The sequence below is a fragment of the Miscanthus floridulus genome, chromosome 8, assembly GCF_019320115.1.
Source record: "Miscanthus floridulus cultivar M001 chromosome 8, ASM1932011v1, whole genome shotgun sequence".
Classification (NCBI taxonomy): domain Eukaryota; kingdom Viridiplantae; phylum Streptophyta; class Magnoliopsida; order Poales; family Poaceae; genus Miscanthus; species Miscanthus floridulus.
Window position 1 is genome coordinate 184,334,171 of NC_089587.1, and position 22,521 is coordinate 184,356,691.

Genomic DNA, 22,521 nt, shown 5'->3' on the forward strand with positions numbered 1-22,521 from the left:
TTGGTCTCCGATCGGCAGAACGAAAGAGATCGCCATACAGCTGGCCACTCGTCCGTCGTCCCCAAAGCCTCGGCGGCTCGGCCGCGCGGGCGAAATCTTTTGCTCGTCACGACGGGAACCTAGCGTACACGCACGTTTCTTCAGTTTTTTTTTTTTTTTTGGCCGCGCGGGGAAGCCTGCCTCTAGCCTTCTAGCCAGCGCCGGCCGCGTGTAGGGATCCGAAACGAGGGGCGCGGAGGCGGCCACCGTGGCGCCCACGCGGGCCACCGGAAGGAGATTAGCGCGAGAACGTGGCGCGCGAACCCGCGTCCGGCCCCTCTCGTTTCGTTCCATCATCACCCGAAACGAAAGCCGAAATCTACGAGGCCCACGTCTGGCCCACCTAGCCGGTCTGTAACCCGAAGCGTGGGCATGGCTCCACCTTGGCTTTTTTACTAATCGCCACGCACTACCGATGGCCGACGAGGATTAGATATTCCAGTGACGACTAGTTCGCGGACACGTAGCCAAAAGCGAAGCGTTTAACGGAGGCGAGCTAGATATTTTCGCCACTGCTTTGCCGGATGCTGGGCCCCGATCCGAACCGCTCAGGACGTCGGGACGGGCGGCCGAGATCGCGCGGCCGGCTCGCCCGAGCGCGCCCAGCCGTCGCTTTGCTTTTATTTTACTCCGCGCCCGCGGCGCCGTGCGGCTGGCTCTGGCTCATCCCCGTCCTCCTCCTCTCGGCCGCTGCTTGCCCCAACCCCACTACTCGCTGAGGAAAGCGGAAAAAGCGAGGAAAATATCCTGCTCCAGCGAAGCACAGCAGGCCGCACCGCAGCAGAGAAGAGCGGACGCCATCCCCCGCCGCCGCCGCCCCTCAATAGATTAGGCGCGGATAATGGTGCGGGCCGGACCGCGACGGGCGGAGGAGGGCGCCGCGGCCCCCGGCGGCCCCAGCCGCCGCCGCTGATAGTAGTATACCTGCTAACCAGCCATCTGCAGGCACGGTGGTAGCCCGCCAGGGGCCCCGGCCGGATTTATTGGGCGGTACCGGCGGCCGCGGGGATGGAGGAGGAGACGTCTGCAGATCCACCGACCGCTCTGTCGTACTGCGCCTGTGTCTCTGGTTCCGGCCGCTTCTGAATCCGACGCTTCGGTTCCTGTCCCCAGTCCCCTTGGCGGAGGCGTGGTTGGTGTGCTTGGGGTTTGGGTATGGTGGGCGGCGGCGAGGGGGATCGCGTGGGCGGCGGCGGTGTGGGGGTTGGGGGAGGCCAGCAGTTCGTGGACCGGAGCAAGGTGAGGATTCTCCTCTGCGACGGCGACGCCACCAGCTCCCGGGAGGTGCTGCGGCTCCTCTGCAACTGCTCGTACCATGGTTAGTCTTAGTCAACCTTTGTAGCCCTCGCACTTGGTTTCTCTAATCGTCGGGATTTCCCGAATTAGGATTGTGTTTCCTTCTCACTGAGGGCTTAATCATTAGTAGTACCAATACGTTCGCTTCTAATGATAGGAATCTGTTGCGCGTCATGTGTGGTTACTGTTGTGCTGTTGGGATGGTGAACCCTTTTTTTTTTTCAGTAACCTGCGCCAAGTCTCCGCGGCAGGTGATCAATATTCTCAACTACGAGGGAGGCGAGATCGACATCATCCTGGCTGAGGTTGATCTGCCGGTCTCCAAGTGCTTCAAGATGCTCAAGTACATCGCCAGGAACAAGGACCTGCGCCACATCCCCATCATCAGTAGGCTGCCTTTCTATCCTGTGCCTTGTGCCGATTACTGTGATGTGCTTGCTGTGACCATCCTCCTGTTTGATGGAACTGTGCAGTGATGTCCAACAGAGATGAGGTGTCTGTTGTTGTCAAGTGCTTGCGGCTTGGTGCGGCCGAGTACCTGGTGAAGCCGCTGCGCACGAATGAGCTGCTGAACCTTTGGACCCATGTGTGGCGGCGGAGACGGATGGTAAAGGGCATTATGCTGATTCACCTTAGCCTCTGCGTTGCTCTAAGCTGAGATGCTTGTAGGCGTTGCTGTACCTGCATGAATTATTCTTTAAATTGATTACTGGTGTTGGCAGCTTGGTTTGCCCGAGAAAAACTTCTTCCATGACAACTTCGAGTTGGTGCTCTCAGAACCTAGTGATGCCAATACCAATAGCACCACCCTCCTCTCAGACGAGACAGACGATAGGCCTAAAGAAAACATGAATCAAGAAACAGGCACCTCAAATCAACTTGAATACGAGGTAATGAACCCAGTATTTGTTTGGAAGCTTGTTGCAGTCTAAATATTCTTTTTTCTGTTTTAGTATAGTTCCATTTCTGCTCTTTGATGTTGCCACAAAGATCTGCTGTTTGGCTCTATATATGTTGTATGTTGATGAGATGCTAACAATATACTTGTATAAATGCCCTTCCATTTCTTGGCGTGTTTCAGTCTAATCCTTCTGTTGCTGAGCCCGACCGGAGAGACAAGATGGAGGGTGTACCAGGCTCTGTCCTAGATGCCAGCCAAGCATGTAAGATGTTTCAGTCGGACCTTTATTCTTGCCTGTAATTACCGGTCTTCCTTTTTTTATTGTTAATCACTTCTATTTCTCCATCTGTTTTCTGATTAATTATTTTAATTGCCAGCCTCTCCGGGAAGAATGTTTTCACGCCCTATAAAAACCAACCTGAGGATTGCTGAGTCGTCTGCATTTCTAGCATATGTTAAGACAAGCACCCCAACCACCAGCTCGTTTGATAGCGAATTACAAAGAGGTGGCAGTCGGTTAGATTCTTTGGATAACCAGGGTAATTGCTCTAGTGCAACCGATAGAAGTGACACCGGTACTGATGTAAATATTCGGAATTAAGAAACTTTTGAGATGCCTGTGCAGTACCCTATGGTATGTTTTTCTTCCTCTAACATACATATGGAGCGAAGCAATGAAGGCCATAATGATACTTCAGGAACTCCACCTGTATACCATTTCCCATTTTATTATCCAGGGATGGTAGAGCACAACATGGCAGTTTCATCAGTGCAAAATTTTCAAGCAAACATAAACAATGCTCAAGCACACACACCACCAACGATGCTTCCTCAGTACAATGTTTATCCTCAATGCCATGGTTTACCTATGATATCATCATTTCAGTTTAATCCTGCTGGCATGAATATGCACTCAAGTTCAAGTCATTTACCGACGCAAAATGTGTGGTCATCGGCATCAAGCACACCAATGCCTGAGGAAACATGCAATCGCTCTGAAAGGAGGGCTGCAGCACTTGCCAAATTCAGGCAAAAAAGGAAAGAGCGCTGCTTTGACAAGAAGGTGAGGTATGTGAACCGGAAGAAACTTGCTGAAACAAGGCCTAGGGTGCGAGGTCAATTTGTTAGACAGGCAAGCAATACAGATATCACCAGCACTGGAGATGATATCTCTGAAGACGAAGATGACGATCCATCGTCCAGGGAGGTAGATATGGTTTCCTCTCCAGAGTAGTGGAGAGGTCCCTCTATGTGAAAAAAATAGAGTGCATACATTCTTCTACTGGCAACAAGGCAATACACCCTTTTTGCTCACACACAGTATAACCTTTTTTGTCCCCAAACAATGTGGCTGTTACTCTGGTTACTTCAACGGAGAAATCATCTTTTGATTAAGTGTAGTTGTAGTTTTGCTAGTTATTGATGCACAGACCAGTCTAATCAATATGGTCTTATTGCAGTATAATCTTTGCTTGAGGTAAAACAGGGCTATTATTGTACATTCCGCCTGTCATAAGTTGGTTCTACATTTTGGTTTCCTATTCCATGTGTGTTTCCTACTACCTACACCCCGCGCACAATTTGCTCTGAGACGAAGGATCCATTTCTGGAGGAAGGGGAAACTAAGTTGATTAATACTAATCTGTTTATGTAATGTGCTCACTAGTTAGTTTATATGTATCACCCAAAAATTCAGCGCAGTTCAGTTCAGGCAAATTAGCCAATGTTAAGACTTAAGAGCTTTGCCTTTTAACCTTTAATTAAGATAGGAAAGAGTTCTAATTAAGACAAAACACAAGATACAATTCAGGGCGTAACGGTACACAAGTTTGGGCGGAGAACACAGCCACGGCTGAAACCTAGCCAGAACAAGCAACCTGGGAGAGGCACGGGCTACATGGATAACGGATAACCTGAACGTTCTTCTACGTTGCTCCATGTCTTTTTTCACCTGCAACGCCACTTGTGCCGATTGTGATTTACGTCCTGTTCAGCTGCCGATTGAAGCTGTTTTTGTTGTAAGAGAAAAATACTGTATCATGACTAATAAGCTTAAGCGAACACGGTGTTTACTCTCGAAGACCCTACGGTTGCGATCCTTCCAAATGTTCTAAAAAAATACTATAAATCACTGTGTCATTAAATTTGCGTTGTTGGTCTTTATGAACTTGTTTAGCTACCTCTTCCCACCATGCACTAATAGTAGCAAAGTGCACTGGGCATACGAGCTGTCCAAAGCTATCCCCCTCCTAAATTAGCACCCGGCTCCAAACTAATTTAGCAAAGGGGCAAAGCAAGCACAGGTGGCAAGGATAATAAGCGGGCCGGCAGCCAGACTAGTTACAGTCGGTTTGTATACTAAGCAGACTTGTAGGTTGGCTGCAAGGAATAAGAGCAAGTATAATAGCAGGCTGTAAGCTGACTAAATGCTGAGGTGGAGGAGAGAGGGGAGGAGAGAGAGGAGAAGCGGGCTGTAAGCTTACAGCCGGCTTGGGCACAAGAACCAAAAAAGTCTATGAGAGAGATAAGTGGGCCATGTATTAACTGTAAAGAGCCAACTACTATATGAGTGGGCTGAGAGAAGGCTGTAAGGAACCTTACAGCCAGCAAGCCGGCTGTATTATTAGCCTTGCTCTAAGTAGCAACAGTAAAAAGATGTATGGGATTGGGAGAGAGGATGGAAAAAAACATCTTTTTCTCGCTGCTTGTGCCTGCAGCTAGGCTGTTAGCTAATAGCTCGCTTCCTTCTCTCTCCTTAGTTCTATCACCTCCCCATAGGATTTTTGATGACATAGAGCCTGCTGAGTAGGATTTAGGGGGTGTTTGGATTCGGTGACTAAAATTTAGGAGGTGTCACGTGAGGGTGTTGCATGGAGTGTTCGGATACTAATAAAAAAATAAATTACAGAATCCGTCGGTACTCCACGAGACGAATTTATTAAGCCTAAGTAATCCGTCATTAGCACATGTTTACTGTAGCACTACAATGTCAAATCATGGACTGATTAGACTTAAAAGATTCGTCTCGCAAATTAGTCGCAAGCTGTGCAATTAGTTTCGTAATTAGTCTATATTTAATACTCCATGCATGTGTCCAAACATCCGATGGGACAACGACCAAAGTTTAGGAGGAGAAACTAAACACCCCTTATTATACTTGCTCTAGTGCAAGTAACTTGGTATATGTCTACTATCTATGTCATTATGTCAGTCTAATTATCTGTCTTGTTGTATGAACCGTGTGCATGTCTCAAGTCATATATTAAAATTTTAGATGGAATTATAGTGTTTGTACGCATATTTAGGCAGGGCAAACCATTTAAACCGTCTAATTTACCGTCTACACCTACTAAACGCTAAATGAACTAATGAAGGGTGACTGACCGTAGTGTTTAGCATTTAGGTAAACACACTGGTGCCACACACCTCGTGTCGTGATGTAGATAGACCTCATGCATCCGGATCCAGAGGGACATGAACTCAATTTACACCGTGCTTGTGATGTTTCCACGAATGGTTCTCATGCAAGCATTGTTCATCGGCCTTGCTCCATCATTTTTTTTTCTTTTTGCTAGTTCTAATACATGCAACGCGAGATTCTTAGGTGCCTCCCCATCAAGCCAATTGCAGTGCCAAAAGAGTGTCTTCTTCCCGTTTCCAATATTGATTGTGGTGAAGGCGTTGAAGAGCAATACGTCCACCGAGTTAGAGACCTCGCTCCATGCCCATGGCTTGGTGTCATCAGACCTCGCTCCTTGCCTATGGTTTGGAGTCATTAGTCCAGTCTTGCCACAATCAGCGTAGTCATGTATGCGCAGTGCTCTTCCAAATTTATAAACGTCACGCGCATGTAATTTGTGCATTTCTTTATATACCATTAGGCCCTGTTCGGCTCATTGAAATTTGGCTTATATTACTGTTTATGCTGATTTGATGTGAAAGTTATACTTCTGCTTATGCCAATTTTTTGTGAAAGAAAAACAATATTCTTCGCTGAAAAGTCTTGTGCAAATTAGGTAAACAAGATTGATCGTTGAGCTATGAGATGCGAGTTTTCACTTTTCACATCGTTTCGTTCATGCTCCAGTTTGTTTCGGAAGATAGAAGTTGAATTTCAAAGTTTGATATATGTAGTACAAAAATGGTTGAGGTTTCATCTTTTCCAACATCGGCCAAAAACCAATTTTCATCAACCAGCTAGCACACGTGAATTGGCCAACTGGGAAACGTTCAAAGGCTCTTAAATTACACACCAGTGGGCTTGCTGGTAGAGATGAAAACAGGCGGAAACCTTTATCATTTCCGTTGCCCTATCTTATCACAGGAAATACGAACATGATGAATCAGCAATAACTAAGCATGTCAACAGTCAAGATCAAAAGGGGACGGCAAGACGATGTTTTGGCCCACGCACCAAGTACATATTAAGGACACGACCTGTCAATCACATAGCATTACATATAGAGCCTGAATGTGCTGGAGAGATGCCATAGTAGTGCCTAGCAGTGTTTGATTTATGTTCTTAATACCCATTCAACATTCCAACCAACAAGCGGTGACACGAACTGAACATGCATGGTTGGACAGTTGAAGCTTCAGTACTTCGGTGCTGGCTGCTGAGTTGGCAGAAGTCCAAATCTCTTCTTCAATAGGAACCGCTGGCGAGAGTACTTGTCATCTGGTGAGAAGCGAGCTGCGCCACAAGGAAATATTTTAGTAAATCATGATGCGAGGTCCATGGTCACCCAAATTATTAAACAATCAAAACCACAAATGCAACCATAAAAAAGAATGAATTCCACATGTTTCAGTTCTGCAGGTTACATCTTTGTTTGGTCCTATACATCCACAATACAAGTGTTCACCTCCGGTAAAGTACGATAGCTTCTCTCTCTCTACAGTCTATTTACATCTAGTCCAATGAAACAACAGAATGATGCTTTAACCTGGCAGACAGTGCTCATGGTAAAGCCATTCATGATTGACTAGAACTCTAGATTATGCGAATGCCTAGTGAGTTCATATTGATCATATAAAGCACAGGGAATTGTCACAGGAAAAGAAAGAATGATCTGTAGCTTTGATAGGTACCGGTACTCTTAACTCCATTCTTAAAAGTTGTGCAAGCAATTTTTTATTTGTCTGCTCAAAATATCCAGAATCTAAACGCAGAAGAAATTGAAGATACAACATACTATTGGATGAATGACACAAATCGGTCAGGGGGTCTAGAAACATGCCAACTGCTCATAATTAGACAACCATGACTCTGCATCCTTATAGCCAACAAAAGAAAACTATCCAACTATCATATCTTGACAGGTAAGTTTCAGCCTGTTCGGGAGGCCGTATCGTATTGTGGATTATTTACTGCTGGCTGGTTTGGTGTGAGAGAAAAACACTGTTCCCGGCTGGAAATTTACGATCGTTTACGAGCAAGCGAACAGGCAAAAGGCAGTGCACCTGGGTGAGCAGACTGCGTCGGCATGCCCAGAGGCGACTCCTTCTGCAAAGCAAGAACAAAGATACCCAAATTAGCAGAGGCTAACAAGAAACACCCAAAATCATCAGCCATTCAGAGAAACTTAAGTGCAAGCTCATACACAAACCTTGGTGGTGTAGACCTTGTCCCCCTTCTCGTTGATGTAGTACTGGAGATACATCTTGAATCAGTGCGCAGGGATGATACCTGATAAATTCAATGAGAATAAAGAGGAATTACTCCCAATAATAATAAAAATTGCAGCAAACAAAACCAGGACAGCCAGCGGAGGGGGTACTGAAGTTTTTTTTTTATCCAGTCTGGTACTAGTATTAAGATGCAATGACATACAAAAAAAAACAGAACAAACACATAATGCTTAGTGCTTACACAAGGATGCAAAACAAAGATGAATCATGTCGCTGGACATGGTCATGAACAGCGAGAGGTCTGAGAGAGAAAGAAGCATCAACCACCAAACCAGATCAGAACAGGCACCTTTGCACGAAAGCCTTGTGTTTTGTATATACATCCTAGATCCTACCTACAAAGAAATTTCTTTAATATCCCCGAATTGCTACTCTCTTATTGCTTGGTCCATGAACACCCTACATCTCACCATAGAAACTTCCATCAATTTTCCAATCATTAACAGAGCCCCTAAAATCTCACTGACACAATCACCCTTGCTTAAAACAAGGACTCCAGTTGTGAACCTTACTTGCTTTCAATATAAGCAGAGGCAAAAGAATAGTACGCAGCAACGGGGCCGCCGCGAGCGCCAGAGCTGCCCAGAGGCCAGCTGCAGCCAGCGTGCAACGCCGTGAAGAGGCAAAGCAACGGCACAAAACTCCCCAATAGGATCCACCGATCCATGGACAGAGGCGCAAACCCCATCGAACCCCACCTCACAAGCCCACTCCTAAGATGTCTCCGCCTCACAACGCCCAAATCAACTGTGCCAGGGACAAAGGATAACTGAGAGACTTACCAGAGCTTGGAAGACGGATCAGCAGTTCAGCTTCAGCAAGATACTGGCGGCGGCTAGGGTTTACGAAGGAGAGCCGAGACCAGGTGAGGGTATAAGAGGCCACGGATGAAATCCTCTACCGTCGTCGCGACTCGCGAGCATGGGCGTCGCTCTGCAGTCTGCACTCCGCACATAGGATGCAAGCGGCGCGGGCCTGTCCGCAAGCCCACCAGGGCCGGCCCGCAAATAATCGCTAGTGGCACATTCAGGTTCCTGCATTTGGTATCGTGGGCTTAAGCAAGAGCGCCTGCGAGGCCCGGAAGACTAGAGTGGGCAGGCCTGCGAGGCCCGGAAGACTAGAGTGGGCACCTGCCCGCTTTGCGTCCGCAGGCGACTGTGCTTCCCTCAAGTGCTCCAGCAGCTCAGGTACAACGCACAACCCATACAGTCCACATTTATATCATACACGCGCGCGCACCACGTGTCCGTAGACACGCAAAAAAAATGTTAGGAAGCTCTCTAGCTTCCCGTGCGCGGGAAATACGCAGTATCATCAAACGTGGATCCCTGATGGGTAGCAGCCACCGAACCACATGCTCTTTCATAAAAAATAATTCTGAATCTACTTTTCTAAATCAAACATTTCAAATCTACATAGATCCACCATACAGTAACTCTATAGAATCTATAAATTAAATTCTTGAAGTTTGTAAAATCTACCCACCACTACCACTAATTACATAAATATACTCCTTTGTTTATATTTTTTCTTTCTTGTGACTACGCCTCTTCCTCATGTTTCTCTTCTATCCCAACAGCATGCTAGCACCGCATCGTGCCTCGCCGCCCGGATGGCTGACCGCCACCATGTTGTGCCCCTCCCCGTCCAACCACTCGTCGCTCGGACTTCGTGTCCTGTAGTAGCTTAGAACCGCCGCGAGCTCAGGCTACCGCCATCATCGCGAGCTGCCCCCCACGGCCGTGGCCGCCCGCACCCGTCGTGGATGCGCCCACGGGAGGAAGAAGAAACCTTCTCTTTATTTATTTATTTATTTTTTATTGTGCCTCATGAATATGTTTTTACAATTACATATTAATCCAGTTTCATGTTGGAGCTCTACCAAACACATTGATGGGAGTCCAGCTCCACGGTAGAGTTGCTCCAGAATGGATCTGGGCTTTGTTTAAATCCAGGGGCTAAAGTTTAGGAATGTCACATTGGGATGTCACATGAGAGTGTTCGGATAGTAATAATAAAATAATTTACAGAATCCCTCAGTACTCCGCGAGATGGATTTATTAAGCATAATTAATCTGTCATTAGCACCTGGTTACTGTAGCTTTACTGTAACACCGCATTATCAAATCATGGACTAATTAGGCTTAAAAATTCATCTCACAAATTAGTCGTAATCTGTGCAATTAGTTATTTTTTAGTCTATATTCAATACTCCATGCATATGTCTAAACATCCAATGGGATATGGACTAAACTTTAGGGAAGAAACTAAACAAAGGCCCTGGTGACCTAGATCTATTTTTCTGAAGCCGGAGCTCTCCTACACAGGCCCTAAGTCATGTTTGGCACGGTTCTATCTTGAGATCTAATAGCAACTTCGATAGAAGCTAAATGAGTTGTATCAATCAAACATTTTAAAAGGAGAAACTACTTTTTTGGTGCATTCTAGAGAAGCGAAGCCGTTTTTTGGTAGAAGCCAGAGCTACAATTTATGACTCATTTCTCTGGCTCGGGCTCCTCCAGAGGAGCACCTAGGGGAGAGTCGTGTCAAGCAGACACTAAATCACACATGGTTTCCTTTAAAAACTATAAAAGGCTATAGCGGATATAACATAAGCTATTTTATTGGCTTTATAGAAAACATAAAAATTATTAACTACTTATGCACGAAAACATTTAAACAAGCAAAAATTTATAAACATAAATACTTAAACATATGATGTACATGCTTTATAACAATATTCCTTCACATTCATCACTTAACATTTACCATATCAATCAACATACTCACTATTGCGATTAATATTCAAATTCATTCAATATTCAATGATCAATGGTTCAATAATTATTTAACAGATTATTAGACCAACAACAATTAAAAACCTACCAGAGAGACTTAGTCTAACGAATGAATATTTTAGTGGTGCTAAAACTATTTCGCAGCTAAGTCAAATAACAGTGTTTAGCGAGATGAAGTCACTATTGGAAACTGCGAGTTTTCCTAGGGTTTGAATTCCTAGGGAAAAGGCCCAAAACCGTAGGGAACCTGAGCCACTACGGTATTTCGTAGAGAAATAGTCCTAGGAAACACTTCGACAGGAAATACGAAGGTGCCCTGCGGTTTTGACTGAAACCGTAGGGGATTCTGATTTCCCTGGGAAAACGGCTCCCTAGGGAACCTGCTGTGCATGTTGACACAAATCCAACATGTAAAGGTATTGTCCCTAGGACTTCAGGATTCCCTAGGAAACTGATCGATCTCTAGGGAAATATATTTGGCATGGCATCATATTTGACCTCAAATATTTGTAATTGATTTTATATACAAAATTCAAATTTGAACACGTTGACACAATACCATCAGCAATAATTTAGTGCATTCAAACTCAAACAGTGCATCATCACATTACAATTATGGTGTTCATTCACTAATAATAACTGTCCATCTAACAATTAAACACTAACTCAAAAGGAGTTGTATAATCCATGTTAGTTTTGGCAACAGAACATAGGTGCCATGTTTTTGCGATAAAAGATAAGTGCCATATTTTGGCAACATAAGAATTCAGAAAAATGGAAACTCGTCGATCAGAGGAGAGTAGTTGCCACCACCACTTGTAGTTGCTGCATTTTCGTGGCCACGGAATCTTCCTTGAACAATCATACTCAATGTTTCTTCAGGATTTTCTATTTCAACAAAAGAGCCGCCAGTACAAGCCTATTCAATTGAACAAATGGAATTTTATTAAATAAGTGGAAATTTCACGGTAAACGCTATGCCAAAAAATAGGTTCAAAGACATAGCATTTGAAAATAGGTTTTATTAGACTAGCTGAGATGTGTACAACAATTAACATTAACAAAAGACAGATGGAAGCACACCATGTAATCGAAATTGAAAATCAGGATGCATTCATGTATACAGGAGATATAGATGCTAATGCAATAGCAGATATGTATTTTTGCTAGAAGAACTGCATTCATTTGCAGCCATAGCTGTTGTGCACGTGAGACAGGAACAAATAACTACAGTTGCATCCCTTCAAATAAGCAAATGTAGAGCAATTAGACTTATATTATCAGGAGATGGATTTAAAGATGGCACATCGGCATACACAGGAGGCACAGGTGGTGGAGGCAGAGGACCATGAACAAATGTGGCAGGCATACCATTTAGCTCAGCAACTCTCTACAGTTCAATAATCAAATATATATGTATACTCATTAACAGGTAACTCAAGTGGCAATGAGATGGATAGAAAAGGATGCATGTGAAACATCACCTCCATAAATTTTTACATGTTCTCAGTGTAAGCATGTACCATTCTACTCCACTCCATCGTATTTTGGGCATATTCCTTGGCCACACGACAGTCATGAGCTTCCTTCCTTAATCGCTCATCTTCCTCTTGGCGTTGGCCCCTAACAGCCATTGCAGATTCATGACTTCTCCTTAAGTCAGGGAGGACTTCTTTGTCATTGACCATCCCCTTAAATGTAGCCCATTTTCCATGTGGGTGGCCACAAGAGCATTCATAAAGAGCTCTACCATCAACCAGAGAGTGCAACCAATCAAAATCTGGTCCATTTAGTTCAATGGCCTTAGCTTTGTATTTCTCCTGCCACATAAATAAAATAATGTGTGGGCATTTGACAAAGAAGTAAAAGAGAGATCAGTCAGCCAACCATTCATATGTGCAGAAGCAATTCATATGTACTGAAACCATACTATTAAAATCTAGCTAAAATTGGTTAAAATTTCTTGCTGCACTAAATCGATGTACCAAAACCATGCATTCAAAGTAATGTGTAGCTGTACAGAAACCATTCATCAACTCTATACTTTAATTTTAGGTCATGTACAGAATTAGTTGGCACTTTGGATATTCATATCGCACTTACCAAGCATGCAGTTGCCTCTTCTGTGTTGAGTGAAGTAGTGTGTTCAGGATTTGAACCTCTATGAGTATGGATCCATGCCTCTATCTCACATACTTGTCTTCCTAATTTCTTTGACTACAATAATGATAAGAATATGAAATTAATTGTTACTGCAAATAAGTAAACAATAGAATTTAGGAATTAGACACTAACCAATTTCTCTCTTATTGTTGCAATAGAGTTGGACCCTTCTTTGTGCGGTTTAAACTTACGTCTGTAGCGATTGGCACGATTTTTCTCTGATCTTTGCTTGAATTCTAGACTGCTCCACTCTGTGGCCAGAACGTCCCAGCAAGATTGTTTACACCAAGGTTGGCATCATGCAGCATACTCCTCTCGCGTCCACATCTGCCATACAATCAAAATAGGCCAAGCCACCGTGTGTTGACCATCTAGAGAACATACCCAATCCAGGATAGTCATGGATGGAAGTATGATATGCAACCCTCATTTGAAAATTTTGCTTTGAGAAGCTATCATAGGTGAGAACTCCTGCCCAAGCTTCCTTGATCTCATCAACAAGTGGCCGCATAAAGACATTCATATTCTTGCCAGGATGCTCTGGTCTAGGAATCACTAAACTAAGAAATATATTCTCCTCCTTCATACAAAGAGCTAGAGGTAAGTTTAGAGGAATTGAAAAAACTGGCCAGCAAGAATATTGAGCTTTTCCATAGCCAAATGGGTTGAAGCCATCTGTCGCCATAGCAATCCGAACATTCCTCGGGTCCATTGCAAACTCTGGGCAAGACGTATTGAAATGTGTCCATGCCTCAGCATCAGAAGGATGCACCGTAACATTTGTGTTGGCATGTCTACCCTCCTTGTGCCACCGTGTGTGCTTTGCAGTGTTTGGCTCCATGAACAACCACTGCAACCTTGGTATGAGTGGGAGATAACATAGAACCTTACGTGGTATTGGTTTTCATTTATGCCCTTGGTGTGCTGGTTCAGTAACTACATATCTACTCTCCCCGTAGAAATCACACTTATCCTTGTTCTCATCTTGTTTGTAGTATATCATGCAATTGTTTGTACAAGCATCTATCTTGATGTAAGGTATTTTTAAACCACGAAGAAGACACTGGCACTTGTACAAAGTTTTTGGCATTTTATGGTTCTCAGGCAGAACATTACCAAACAAATCCAATAATTTATTAATGCATTCTACAGGGAGATTGTATTGTGACTTAACTACCATCAAGCGTGCTATAGCTGTTAGCAGTGCAACACTAGTGTAGCTATGGAGCGGCTCTTTTGAAGCTGCTAACAAGGCATAGAATGCCTTAGCATCTGTTGTTGGTTCGCCTTCTACACTATCTGTATGCATTGCATCACCGAAATCAGCTAACATTTGATCTAAACCATCAGTAGTATCATACGCATACTCCATTGTAGGCTGACTAATAGGTTGTTGACCATGTTAAGTCCATATAGTATAGCTAGGCATAAATCCTCTTTTGCACAAATGCATGCTCATGACGGCTCTTCTGCGTCTAACTCTATTGCGACAATCTGAACACGGACAAACTACTCTAAGTTTTTTAGAATTAGAAACATGACCGAAAGCCTGGTCTAGAAAAACATTTGTATTTCGCACCCAATCCAAGGAATGACAACCATTGTCATTCCAGCCTTCATACATCCAACTACAGTCTTCTATCGACATGGCTATTGTTGTGACAATGAACTGAAACCGAAAATTTGCAAGTAATTGTTCACATAATTTAGTGCATGTCTTCTAATACTAATAGTCAAACAAGTTTATATAGAACATATACTGATTACTAGTATCAAAATTAGGGAGATGCCAAACTACAGAAAACACTAAGCAAATTTCTAGACTGCATCAAATGAGGTATACATGTGCTTCCATTAGTAGCTTTGTTGTCTCGTTTTACAAAGAGAGACAGCTGCACTCATTTTCTATTTAGATGTTGCGAAAATATCCCTAAATTTAATTTTACAAGTGATCTTTGTATCACTTTTCTGTTTAGAGGCATTGCTTCATATATGTAACTATGTAAACAATGAGTAGCTGCACTCATTTTCCAGTGCCACACAAATTAATGCATTTGCATGATGCTATTTACTTGCAATAGTGTCAAAATGTAGTGAAATAACAAATAGCTTTAGCTACCAGCAATATAAGACTACAAAAAAGAATTTATGCACTTAAATATAAATATTCTTCGGCATGAATATTTTTGTGTCAGAAATACAGTTTCATAGCCTTGATACTATGAGTAAAGGGTCAAGTCGGTTGCATTGGTGCTCAAATATTATTGCCAAATGACAATGGAGTAGGCTGTAGGTTGCAGGATTCAGTCAGCCTCAAATAGTGCGGCATGTGTAGATAATGGGCAAGCCATTTTCAAACATACCATCTTTTTCATCTCACTTGCCTAAATTTTTCATGCACAAGCTTTTATAATCATATTAGCGTGCAAATTAATTTAGACATGCCAATTCTGTTTTGACTTAATTAACAATACAAAAAGAACCAAGAAAAGGAAAATTTTCTTCTCTCCTGAAACCCTTTGTTCAGGAGTGACAAGCAGACCGTGAAGCCTTCTTTCTACAGATGTGGTGCTCCCTTGCCCTCTTTTTGTGCACAACTGAAAGTCAGACTCCCTTGCCCTCCTATGTAGATGTGAACATGTGGTGACTTCCTTCACAACAGAGCTTCAGGCAAGACCAAGCAGTAGAAGGGTGCCTCGACTATGGAATGGGAGGACCTAAAAATAATACATCCCTATCAATTGTTTGTCAATCCTCTTACTGATGTCCACACAAGAATGCACTAGGAATCCCAAGAACATACCTTACCTCCTCTGTCAATCCATCCTTTGCTTCCTCGGATCTAAGGAATAGGACATGGAGAGAGGGAATGGGAGGCAACAGCAGATCGAGAATGGGAATGGTGGCGACTTAGCAAGGTCGGACGGTGGCTTGCGGAGGGCGGCGGCTTGGGGAGGAAGGGCGTTGGCCTTGGGAAGGAAGGGCGGTGGCTTGGGTCAGGGATGAAGGGCGGCGACTTAGGGAAGACGCACGGTCGCTGGGGGCGGCCGACCGGCCAGGCGCTAGGCAGGCAGGCGACGGGGAGCTTGAAAGGTCCTTGTGTGGTTTTGGTAATTAAGTGACAACCTAGGTGCACTAATTGTGTTTATGTGAGATACACAGGTGATTAGTCCACAGGTACATATGTGTGAGCAACATATGCCATGAAGGTGAAAATGGCTTAGAGATATTGCAAAGCTCACACATGTGATGATGAAGGAGCTCATTGCAAATAAGACATGACATTGAGTCATGTGATCAAGGTGGAGAAGATCAAGACATGATGATATGATCACGTGATGATATGAAGCAAATAAGATGGACAAAGGCAACGGTTAAAAGCATGTGAAGTCAAGATCAATGAACCAATATGATCACGTGATGATATGAAGTGGATCATATCATTGTTGATCGTGTTGGTGCATGTATTGCATCGACATTAGAGGAGATGAAATGGAATGTGCAAGACAAAAGTATAACCTAGGGCATTTCATTTCACCGGTCATAGGTGTGTAGAGAAGTTGATGACCGGGTTTAGGATAGATGGCCATACTATCAAGAGGGGCAAACTTGTTTGCATATCGGTCATCTAGTGCCACTCGAGTGATCTAACTTTGCATCGTCGCTAGGATCGAGTGGTGTGGCAAGTTGAGTGGCTAATCATTTGGAAAATGATTGTGACAATGCTAACACACATACACATGGTGGTGTATACTTGGTGGTGTTAGCACATTTACAAAAAGGAGATGAAGTTGGAGTTGATGTGGATCAACTCGGCGATGGAACGGAGGCGAGAAAGGTTCTAAACTCCACCGACGCCCTGTATAGAAAAGACAGGGTTTCACAGTGTGCACCGGACGCTGGTCATGCAGTGACCGGACGCTAGGGTCTTGCGTTCGGTTAGTGGCAGCAGTGAAGGCACAGGCGTCAGTCTTTGACCGGACGCTGGATGGCTGCGTCCGGTCTCGCTGACGTGGTAGCATAGAGAAGAGAAGAAATGACTGGACGCTGATGCTGCGTCCGATCGTGACCGGCCGGACGCATCCGGTCATGAATTTTCACCTCTGAAAGCTTACTGGAAGTGATCGGACGCTGGGGTCCTACGTCCAGTCACTTTGAGTAGCTGTATCTGGTCATCACTTTACCGTTGAGATCAAGCGACTGAGGTTGAACAGAGGTGACACGTGGCGAGCATCCGTTGACCGGATGCTGAGGTCCTGCATCTAGTCGATATGACCAGCGCGTCCGATCAACCCGAAAAACACCCAGTGAACTGGTAACGGCTATTTTAGCCCATGGGGCTATAAATAGAAGGGAGTCTCGGCCATGGCTTGTGAGCACCTTGGGAGACTTTGTGTACATGCTTGAGAGTGCTTGAGAGCCCTCCATGTCACATATGCTTGATAGTGATCATCCGATTGTGTGAGAGAGCGATTCTAGTGTGATTGCATCGTGAGGTTGCGTCGAGTGGCATTAGGTGATTGAGTTGCAAACTGGTGGTGCTTGTTACTCTTGGAGGTTGTCACCTCCTAGACGGTTTGGTGGTGGTCTCCATCGAAGCCCGCAAGAAGCTTGTGTGGTGCTCCGGAGAAGAGCTTTGTGAGGGGCATTGTGCTTGCTCCGCGGGAGCCATGAAGAGCAACTCTAGTAAAGCGTGTCATTGAGCTACCCTCACTTTCGGGGTAGGTTCTTGCGGTGCTCGACGTGCGGGCTTGGCGGGTGATGCCAATTAGCCGCCGAACCACCAAGTGAGCTGTCGACACAACGGGGACTAGCGTGTTGGCAAACACGTGAAGCTCGGGAGAAAAATCACCGTGTCAACTTTATTCTTCCTGTTGGTTTGCATCCTCGTTACACAAACTTGTAATTACTTTCACATACATTGTGCTTGTGTAGTTGCTCTTGTAATTAGTTAGCTTGTGTAGCTCACTAGTTATCTTCTTGCTTGTGTAGCATAAGAAGTAGCTCCCTTGCGTGGCTAATTTGGTTTGTGTAACCTTGTTAGTCATATTGCTTAGTTTGTGTAGCTAAGTATTTGCGCTCTCTAATTTGGCATTGGTTGCCTTTGTTATTGAGCATTGCTAGTGAGCTTAGTTGGCTTTGTGCTTTTGCTTACTAGCATGTGTAGGAGCTCCCTCGTTGCTTAAAGTATTAGTGGCATAGGTTTGTGTGACCTTGCTCCTAGAATTGGATAGGTGAACTCTAGCTAGCCCGGCACCTTAGTTGCTTAATTAGGATCTTTGCAAGGTGCTAGAGAACATAGATAGAGGGGTATAGTCTTGGCTAGACCGATTGTTTTAATTCCGCACTTATTTCGGTTAGCTGACGTGACTAATCATATAAAGAACTATTTACCCCCTCTAGTCCGCCATCTCGACCCTACAGCGCTCTGGGGCGGCCGGGCGGCTCGCGTGCTTCGATGGGAGAAGAGAATACGAGTGTTCTTTCTTTCTTTTCTTTTTTGTTTTTTTGTTGTGGACTTGTGCTGGCTTTAGACGTAGACGGAGGCAACTGAACTTTGGGCGGCGGCAGGAGAAAGTGGCGCCCTAGAGATTATTAGGATTCTGATCTGATTCCCTAGGATTTTCTATCCACCTGCTAGGGAAAGGTTCCACGTTGGCGATGGCATGGCTTGCTGAAGGACCACTCCTCTTTCTGCTCCCGACGAAATTACGCAGTTCCTAGGGAAATATAGGATTCCCTACGGTTTTGAATGGGACCCTAGGGAGACGGATAATTCCCTAAGACTGATAGAAAACTGTAGGGAACAATAAAACCCGTAGGGAAACTCGTAGTTTCCAGTAGTGAGTGTCATTAGTGAAAATAGCTGAACAATTATTTTTTAGATAATGGAAAAAGTTCTAGCTTCAGCCCTCTTCAAAGAAGAGGCATCAGTCCAAAATAGATGTACAATTAGCAATATCATAGTAGTAGATCCTATGAAAAAGTTATAATGAAACTATAGCTGTGCTATTTCGGGCTATTTAGAACCCCGCTCCCTCTCTTCGGTCCCTTGTCCACGCTGTCACAATAGTTCCACTATTAGGAATTATTGGTGATACTACCAAACTCTTGAAGATGCTCTAAGAGAACTCATGGCAAAATAACTATGCACCTAAACACATGTTGAGTTTGGGTGGGTTGTAAAATGGAAGTACATGAGCTAAGTTGCACTTTCAACACACCATGATCTTATAAGGAGAAAAAACTCTCATCCCTCGGGGAAAAAAGTGGTTAAAGACGAGCTAAACAAGTCATGAAGACATGCTACTCGCTCGAAGTGGGCTTTGGTTGGTGTTGCATCGTTTTCCAACGCAACAATCAGAGTGACCTCTCGCTCTCACCCTCCACACATAGGCCGCAGCAGGAAGCAGTCGAAGACGAAAAGAACATCTAATTGTAGCGGGCTATATAAAGTTGTAGGGTACGGCAAGCAGCTGCTAGTAGAAAGCGAGCCCTTGATCCTGCAGCAATGGGAAGCTGCTGTCCCAGCCGCAGGCGCCGCCATCGACGTCATCCACCACGTCGTCGAGGTTCCACAGGCTGCCCCACCCCCACGTGGCGCCGCCGTCGAGCTGGTGATCCCCGCTGGACCCCTCCTCGCTCGCCGACGCGCTGCCGCCGGAGGTGCAGCTGCCGCCGGGGAGGAGGCAGGAGGAGGAGGTGCAGGTGGCCATTGGGCAGAACTGGAACAGCAGGTCGTCCATGTCCTGCTGCAGAATCCGCAGGTCCTCCTCGTTCTGCTGCGCCAGTGAAACGGCCGCCGGCACCGTCTCCCTGCTGGCGTCGCCATCGTCGTCGTCGTCGTGATCGATCTGTTTCTCCTGCTGCTGTTGGTCTTGTCCCTGCAGCAGCAGCTGGCTCTGCATCTCGCGGCGCTGCTTGAGGAACCGCGCCCTGGCGCGCTCGATGTTCTTGGACGGCTTGCCCTTCTTGAAGTGCGTCCGCCAGTAGTTCTTGATCTCGTTGTCCGTCCGCCCCGGCAGGCTGCGCGCGATCGTTGACCATCTGTGTATACATGATCAGAGCATAACGTGATCAGCTGATCATCATCGGTGAACTGAAAAGGTACCAGCTGATCGGTGAGAGCGAGAAGGGATTTATTACCTGTTTCCCCACAGGGCGTGGAGCTCGAGTATGAGGCTCTCCTCCTGCGGCGTGATCTTGCCTCTCTTTAGGTCGGGCCTCAGGTAGTTCACCCACCGAAGCCGGCAACTCTTGCCGCTTCGCTTCAGACCTGCATCATGCCCGATCGACAAGGTTAAGACTAATAAGAGTATAAAATAGAATCACGTGGCATGTTTGCTTGGCTGATAAGTCATGGCTGAAAGTACTATTGGCTGATTTGTTGTGAGAGAAAAATATTGTTCGTTAGCTGAAAAGTACTACTTATAAGCCAAACGAACGAGGCGATGGACCTCTAGCAAGTTGGCAATCGTGTGCAGGGGAATAAATATAATCTAAATTCCCATGTAATTGGAGGTTTGACTGCATCAACTAGCTGAATAAGCAAATGCAAGTATGCAACTTGCAGCTTCAGGTAGGTTGGCTATGGTGAGTTGGTAAAGAAAGGAAAAAAAACTAAAGAGACAAATGACTGTCAGAACAAACGTTTCCCTCAAAAAAAAAAAAACTGTCAGAACAAACGAGAATAATCAGTAGCAGTGTTCATTACCAGTCAGCTTGGCGACAGAATTCCACCTCCCTTCTCCATGCTGCCTGACGTACTCGACCAGGAGCTTATCTTCCTGCGCCGTCCATGGCCCTTTCCTCCACCCTCCCTCCTCTCTTCCCCAACCAAACTGCCCTTCCATTCCTGTCTCGTCCCCTCTTTTCTATCTCTCTGTCTACCTCAAGTCAGGAGAGATGGAGCTTTAATCTTTCAACTTCAGTGATCTTAGAGAGCTAATCAATCCTTAATCCTCCCGAGTTGTCTCCCCAGCGATGTGTAGTGAGTGAGTAAGCTAAGGTGATGCGGCAAAGGAGTAAGCTATTGCCACATATATATCCAGCACGGGCTTTGCCGAGGCCGTGTCGCTGTCAGTGGTATCCCACTGCCACTACCACGGGAGGCCGCCGGAGGATGCCTGAGATGCCCCCTGCCCCCACGCTTCTTTTTTTCTCAATGGATATGATGACGGATTACCGACCTAAACACAACATCCATTTATCTGATTTGGCTGTTGCACGGTAAAAAGGATCCGCACCTAAAATTTATCTTCTCCAATGGACAACCCAAATCACTGTACACCGATAAAAATATCTCCTCTCCTCTCTCTCTCCCCCCTCGTCACTTCTCTTCCCCTCCCTCCCTCTTCCTCCCGATCTCCCCATGCCCTCTCTCTCTCTTCCTCGCTCCTCGCCGGCCACAGATCCCGCGCCTCCCTGTCGCGCCGAGGAGGCTCGCGGTGGCGGGGAGGTAGGACGCCACGCCGGGGCGGGCTCGGCGTGCCAGGGCTGGGCGGCCGCTCTGGGGCCAGCTCGCCTCGCCGGCCAGGGTGAGCAGCGGCGGGGCCCAGATCCGCGCACCCCCGCCTCCTCCTCGCCGCACCGGAGTAGGGCAACGCGCGGAGGTGGTGGTGGACCGCCGCGCCGAGGTGGAGGCAGGCTGCTGCGCCGGGCCCGGGCTGCCGCCCAGAGCAGGTCGACGCGCCCGCGCTCGATCCCGTGCGGAGGAGGGAGATGGCGGAGGTGAGGAAGATGGCGTGGCCGAGGTGGAGGCAGGCCGCGCGCCGGGGCAAGCTTGCTGCGCGCGCCGGCGGGGAGGTGGGCCGCAGCGCGGGGCAGGGCGCTGCGCCACTGCAGCTCCGACGGGCCCACCACTACATGTTTGCGTCGTCTCTCTTCGAAGACGCAGAAATGCCTTCCGAATCGCCGAGTATCCAGAATGCGTACGTGGTTTCGGTCTTCCGTTGGAGGATGGTTTTGGCTACCCTAAACACTGTGCAGGACGCGTTTTGTGTTTAGGTCACGCCGTTGGAAACCGTCTTACCGTAGCATTTTCCTGCCGAAAAGCGCAGCTAGCTTGGCACCTGGGTTGTTTTTTTCGGCGCTGCGTGGAGTAGCCACGACAGGGATGAAGACCCGATTTTTTTCGTTTTTCAGCCTTTTTTAAGATTTTCACAAATAAGTCCCTGGCAGTATCATTTTAAAAAATAGACCCTGACCTCGGTGCCATGATAATTAGCGTCGAGGTCCAGGGTCATTTTATGCGTGTCGTTGATGTGACTGCTTGCGTGGCGCGGACGTGGCATGAGCTCGGCGCCGTAGATCCATGGCGCTGAACTCGGCGCCATATTTTCTGGCGTCGACCTTGGCGCCACTTTCTCTGGCACCAACCTGCCTGACATGGCTGGGCCTAACGTGCATGTCTCTGGAGTACTATTATGTCTGCAGTAGAGCCATGTCATGAAAGACTAGAGGGAGTAGTACTGGCCTGGTAGACTCTACGAGTACTAGCTCATGAATGAAATACCCTAGCCAAGGAGAAACGCCATGCATTTTTTGGCTCACATCCCCATGCGGTTCATGACAATTTTGAGCTTTAGTGTGGATAGTAGCTGGCTGTAGCAGCAAATTTTCACTTTCTTTTTT

At 46.0% G+C, this 22,521-nt stretch overlaps 1 protein-coding gene and 1 pseudogene across 1 annotated transcript; one reads left to right on the forward strand and one right to left on the reverse strand.

The window, feature by feature from the left end:
• Positions 1-674: 674 nt before the first annotated feature.
• On the forward strand, positions 675-3,777 carry LOC136477714 (two-component response regulator-like PRR1; annotated as a pseudogene).
• Positions 3,778-18,827: 15,050 nt separating this feature from the next.
• LOC136474254 (transcription factor MYB2-like) lies at positions 18,828-20,848 on the reverse strand. Its single transcript, XM_066471843.1, has 3 exons — positions 20,603-20,848; positions 20,035-20,164; positions 18,828-19,935 (listed from the first exon to the last, which is right to left on the reverse strand). The coding sequence occupies exons 1-3, from the start codon at positions 20,739-20,741 to the stop codon at positions 19,368-19,370; spliced, it is 837 nt and encodes a 278-aa protein (XP_066327940.1). The 5' UTR covers positions 20,742-20,848; the 3' UTR covers positions 18,828-19,367.
• Between the last annotated feature and the right edge of the window lie 1,673 nt (positions 20,849-22,521).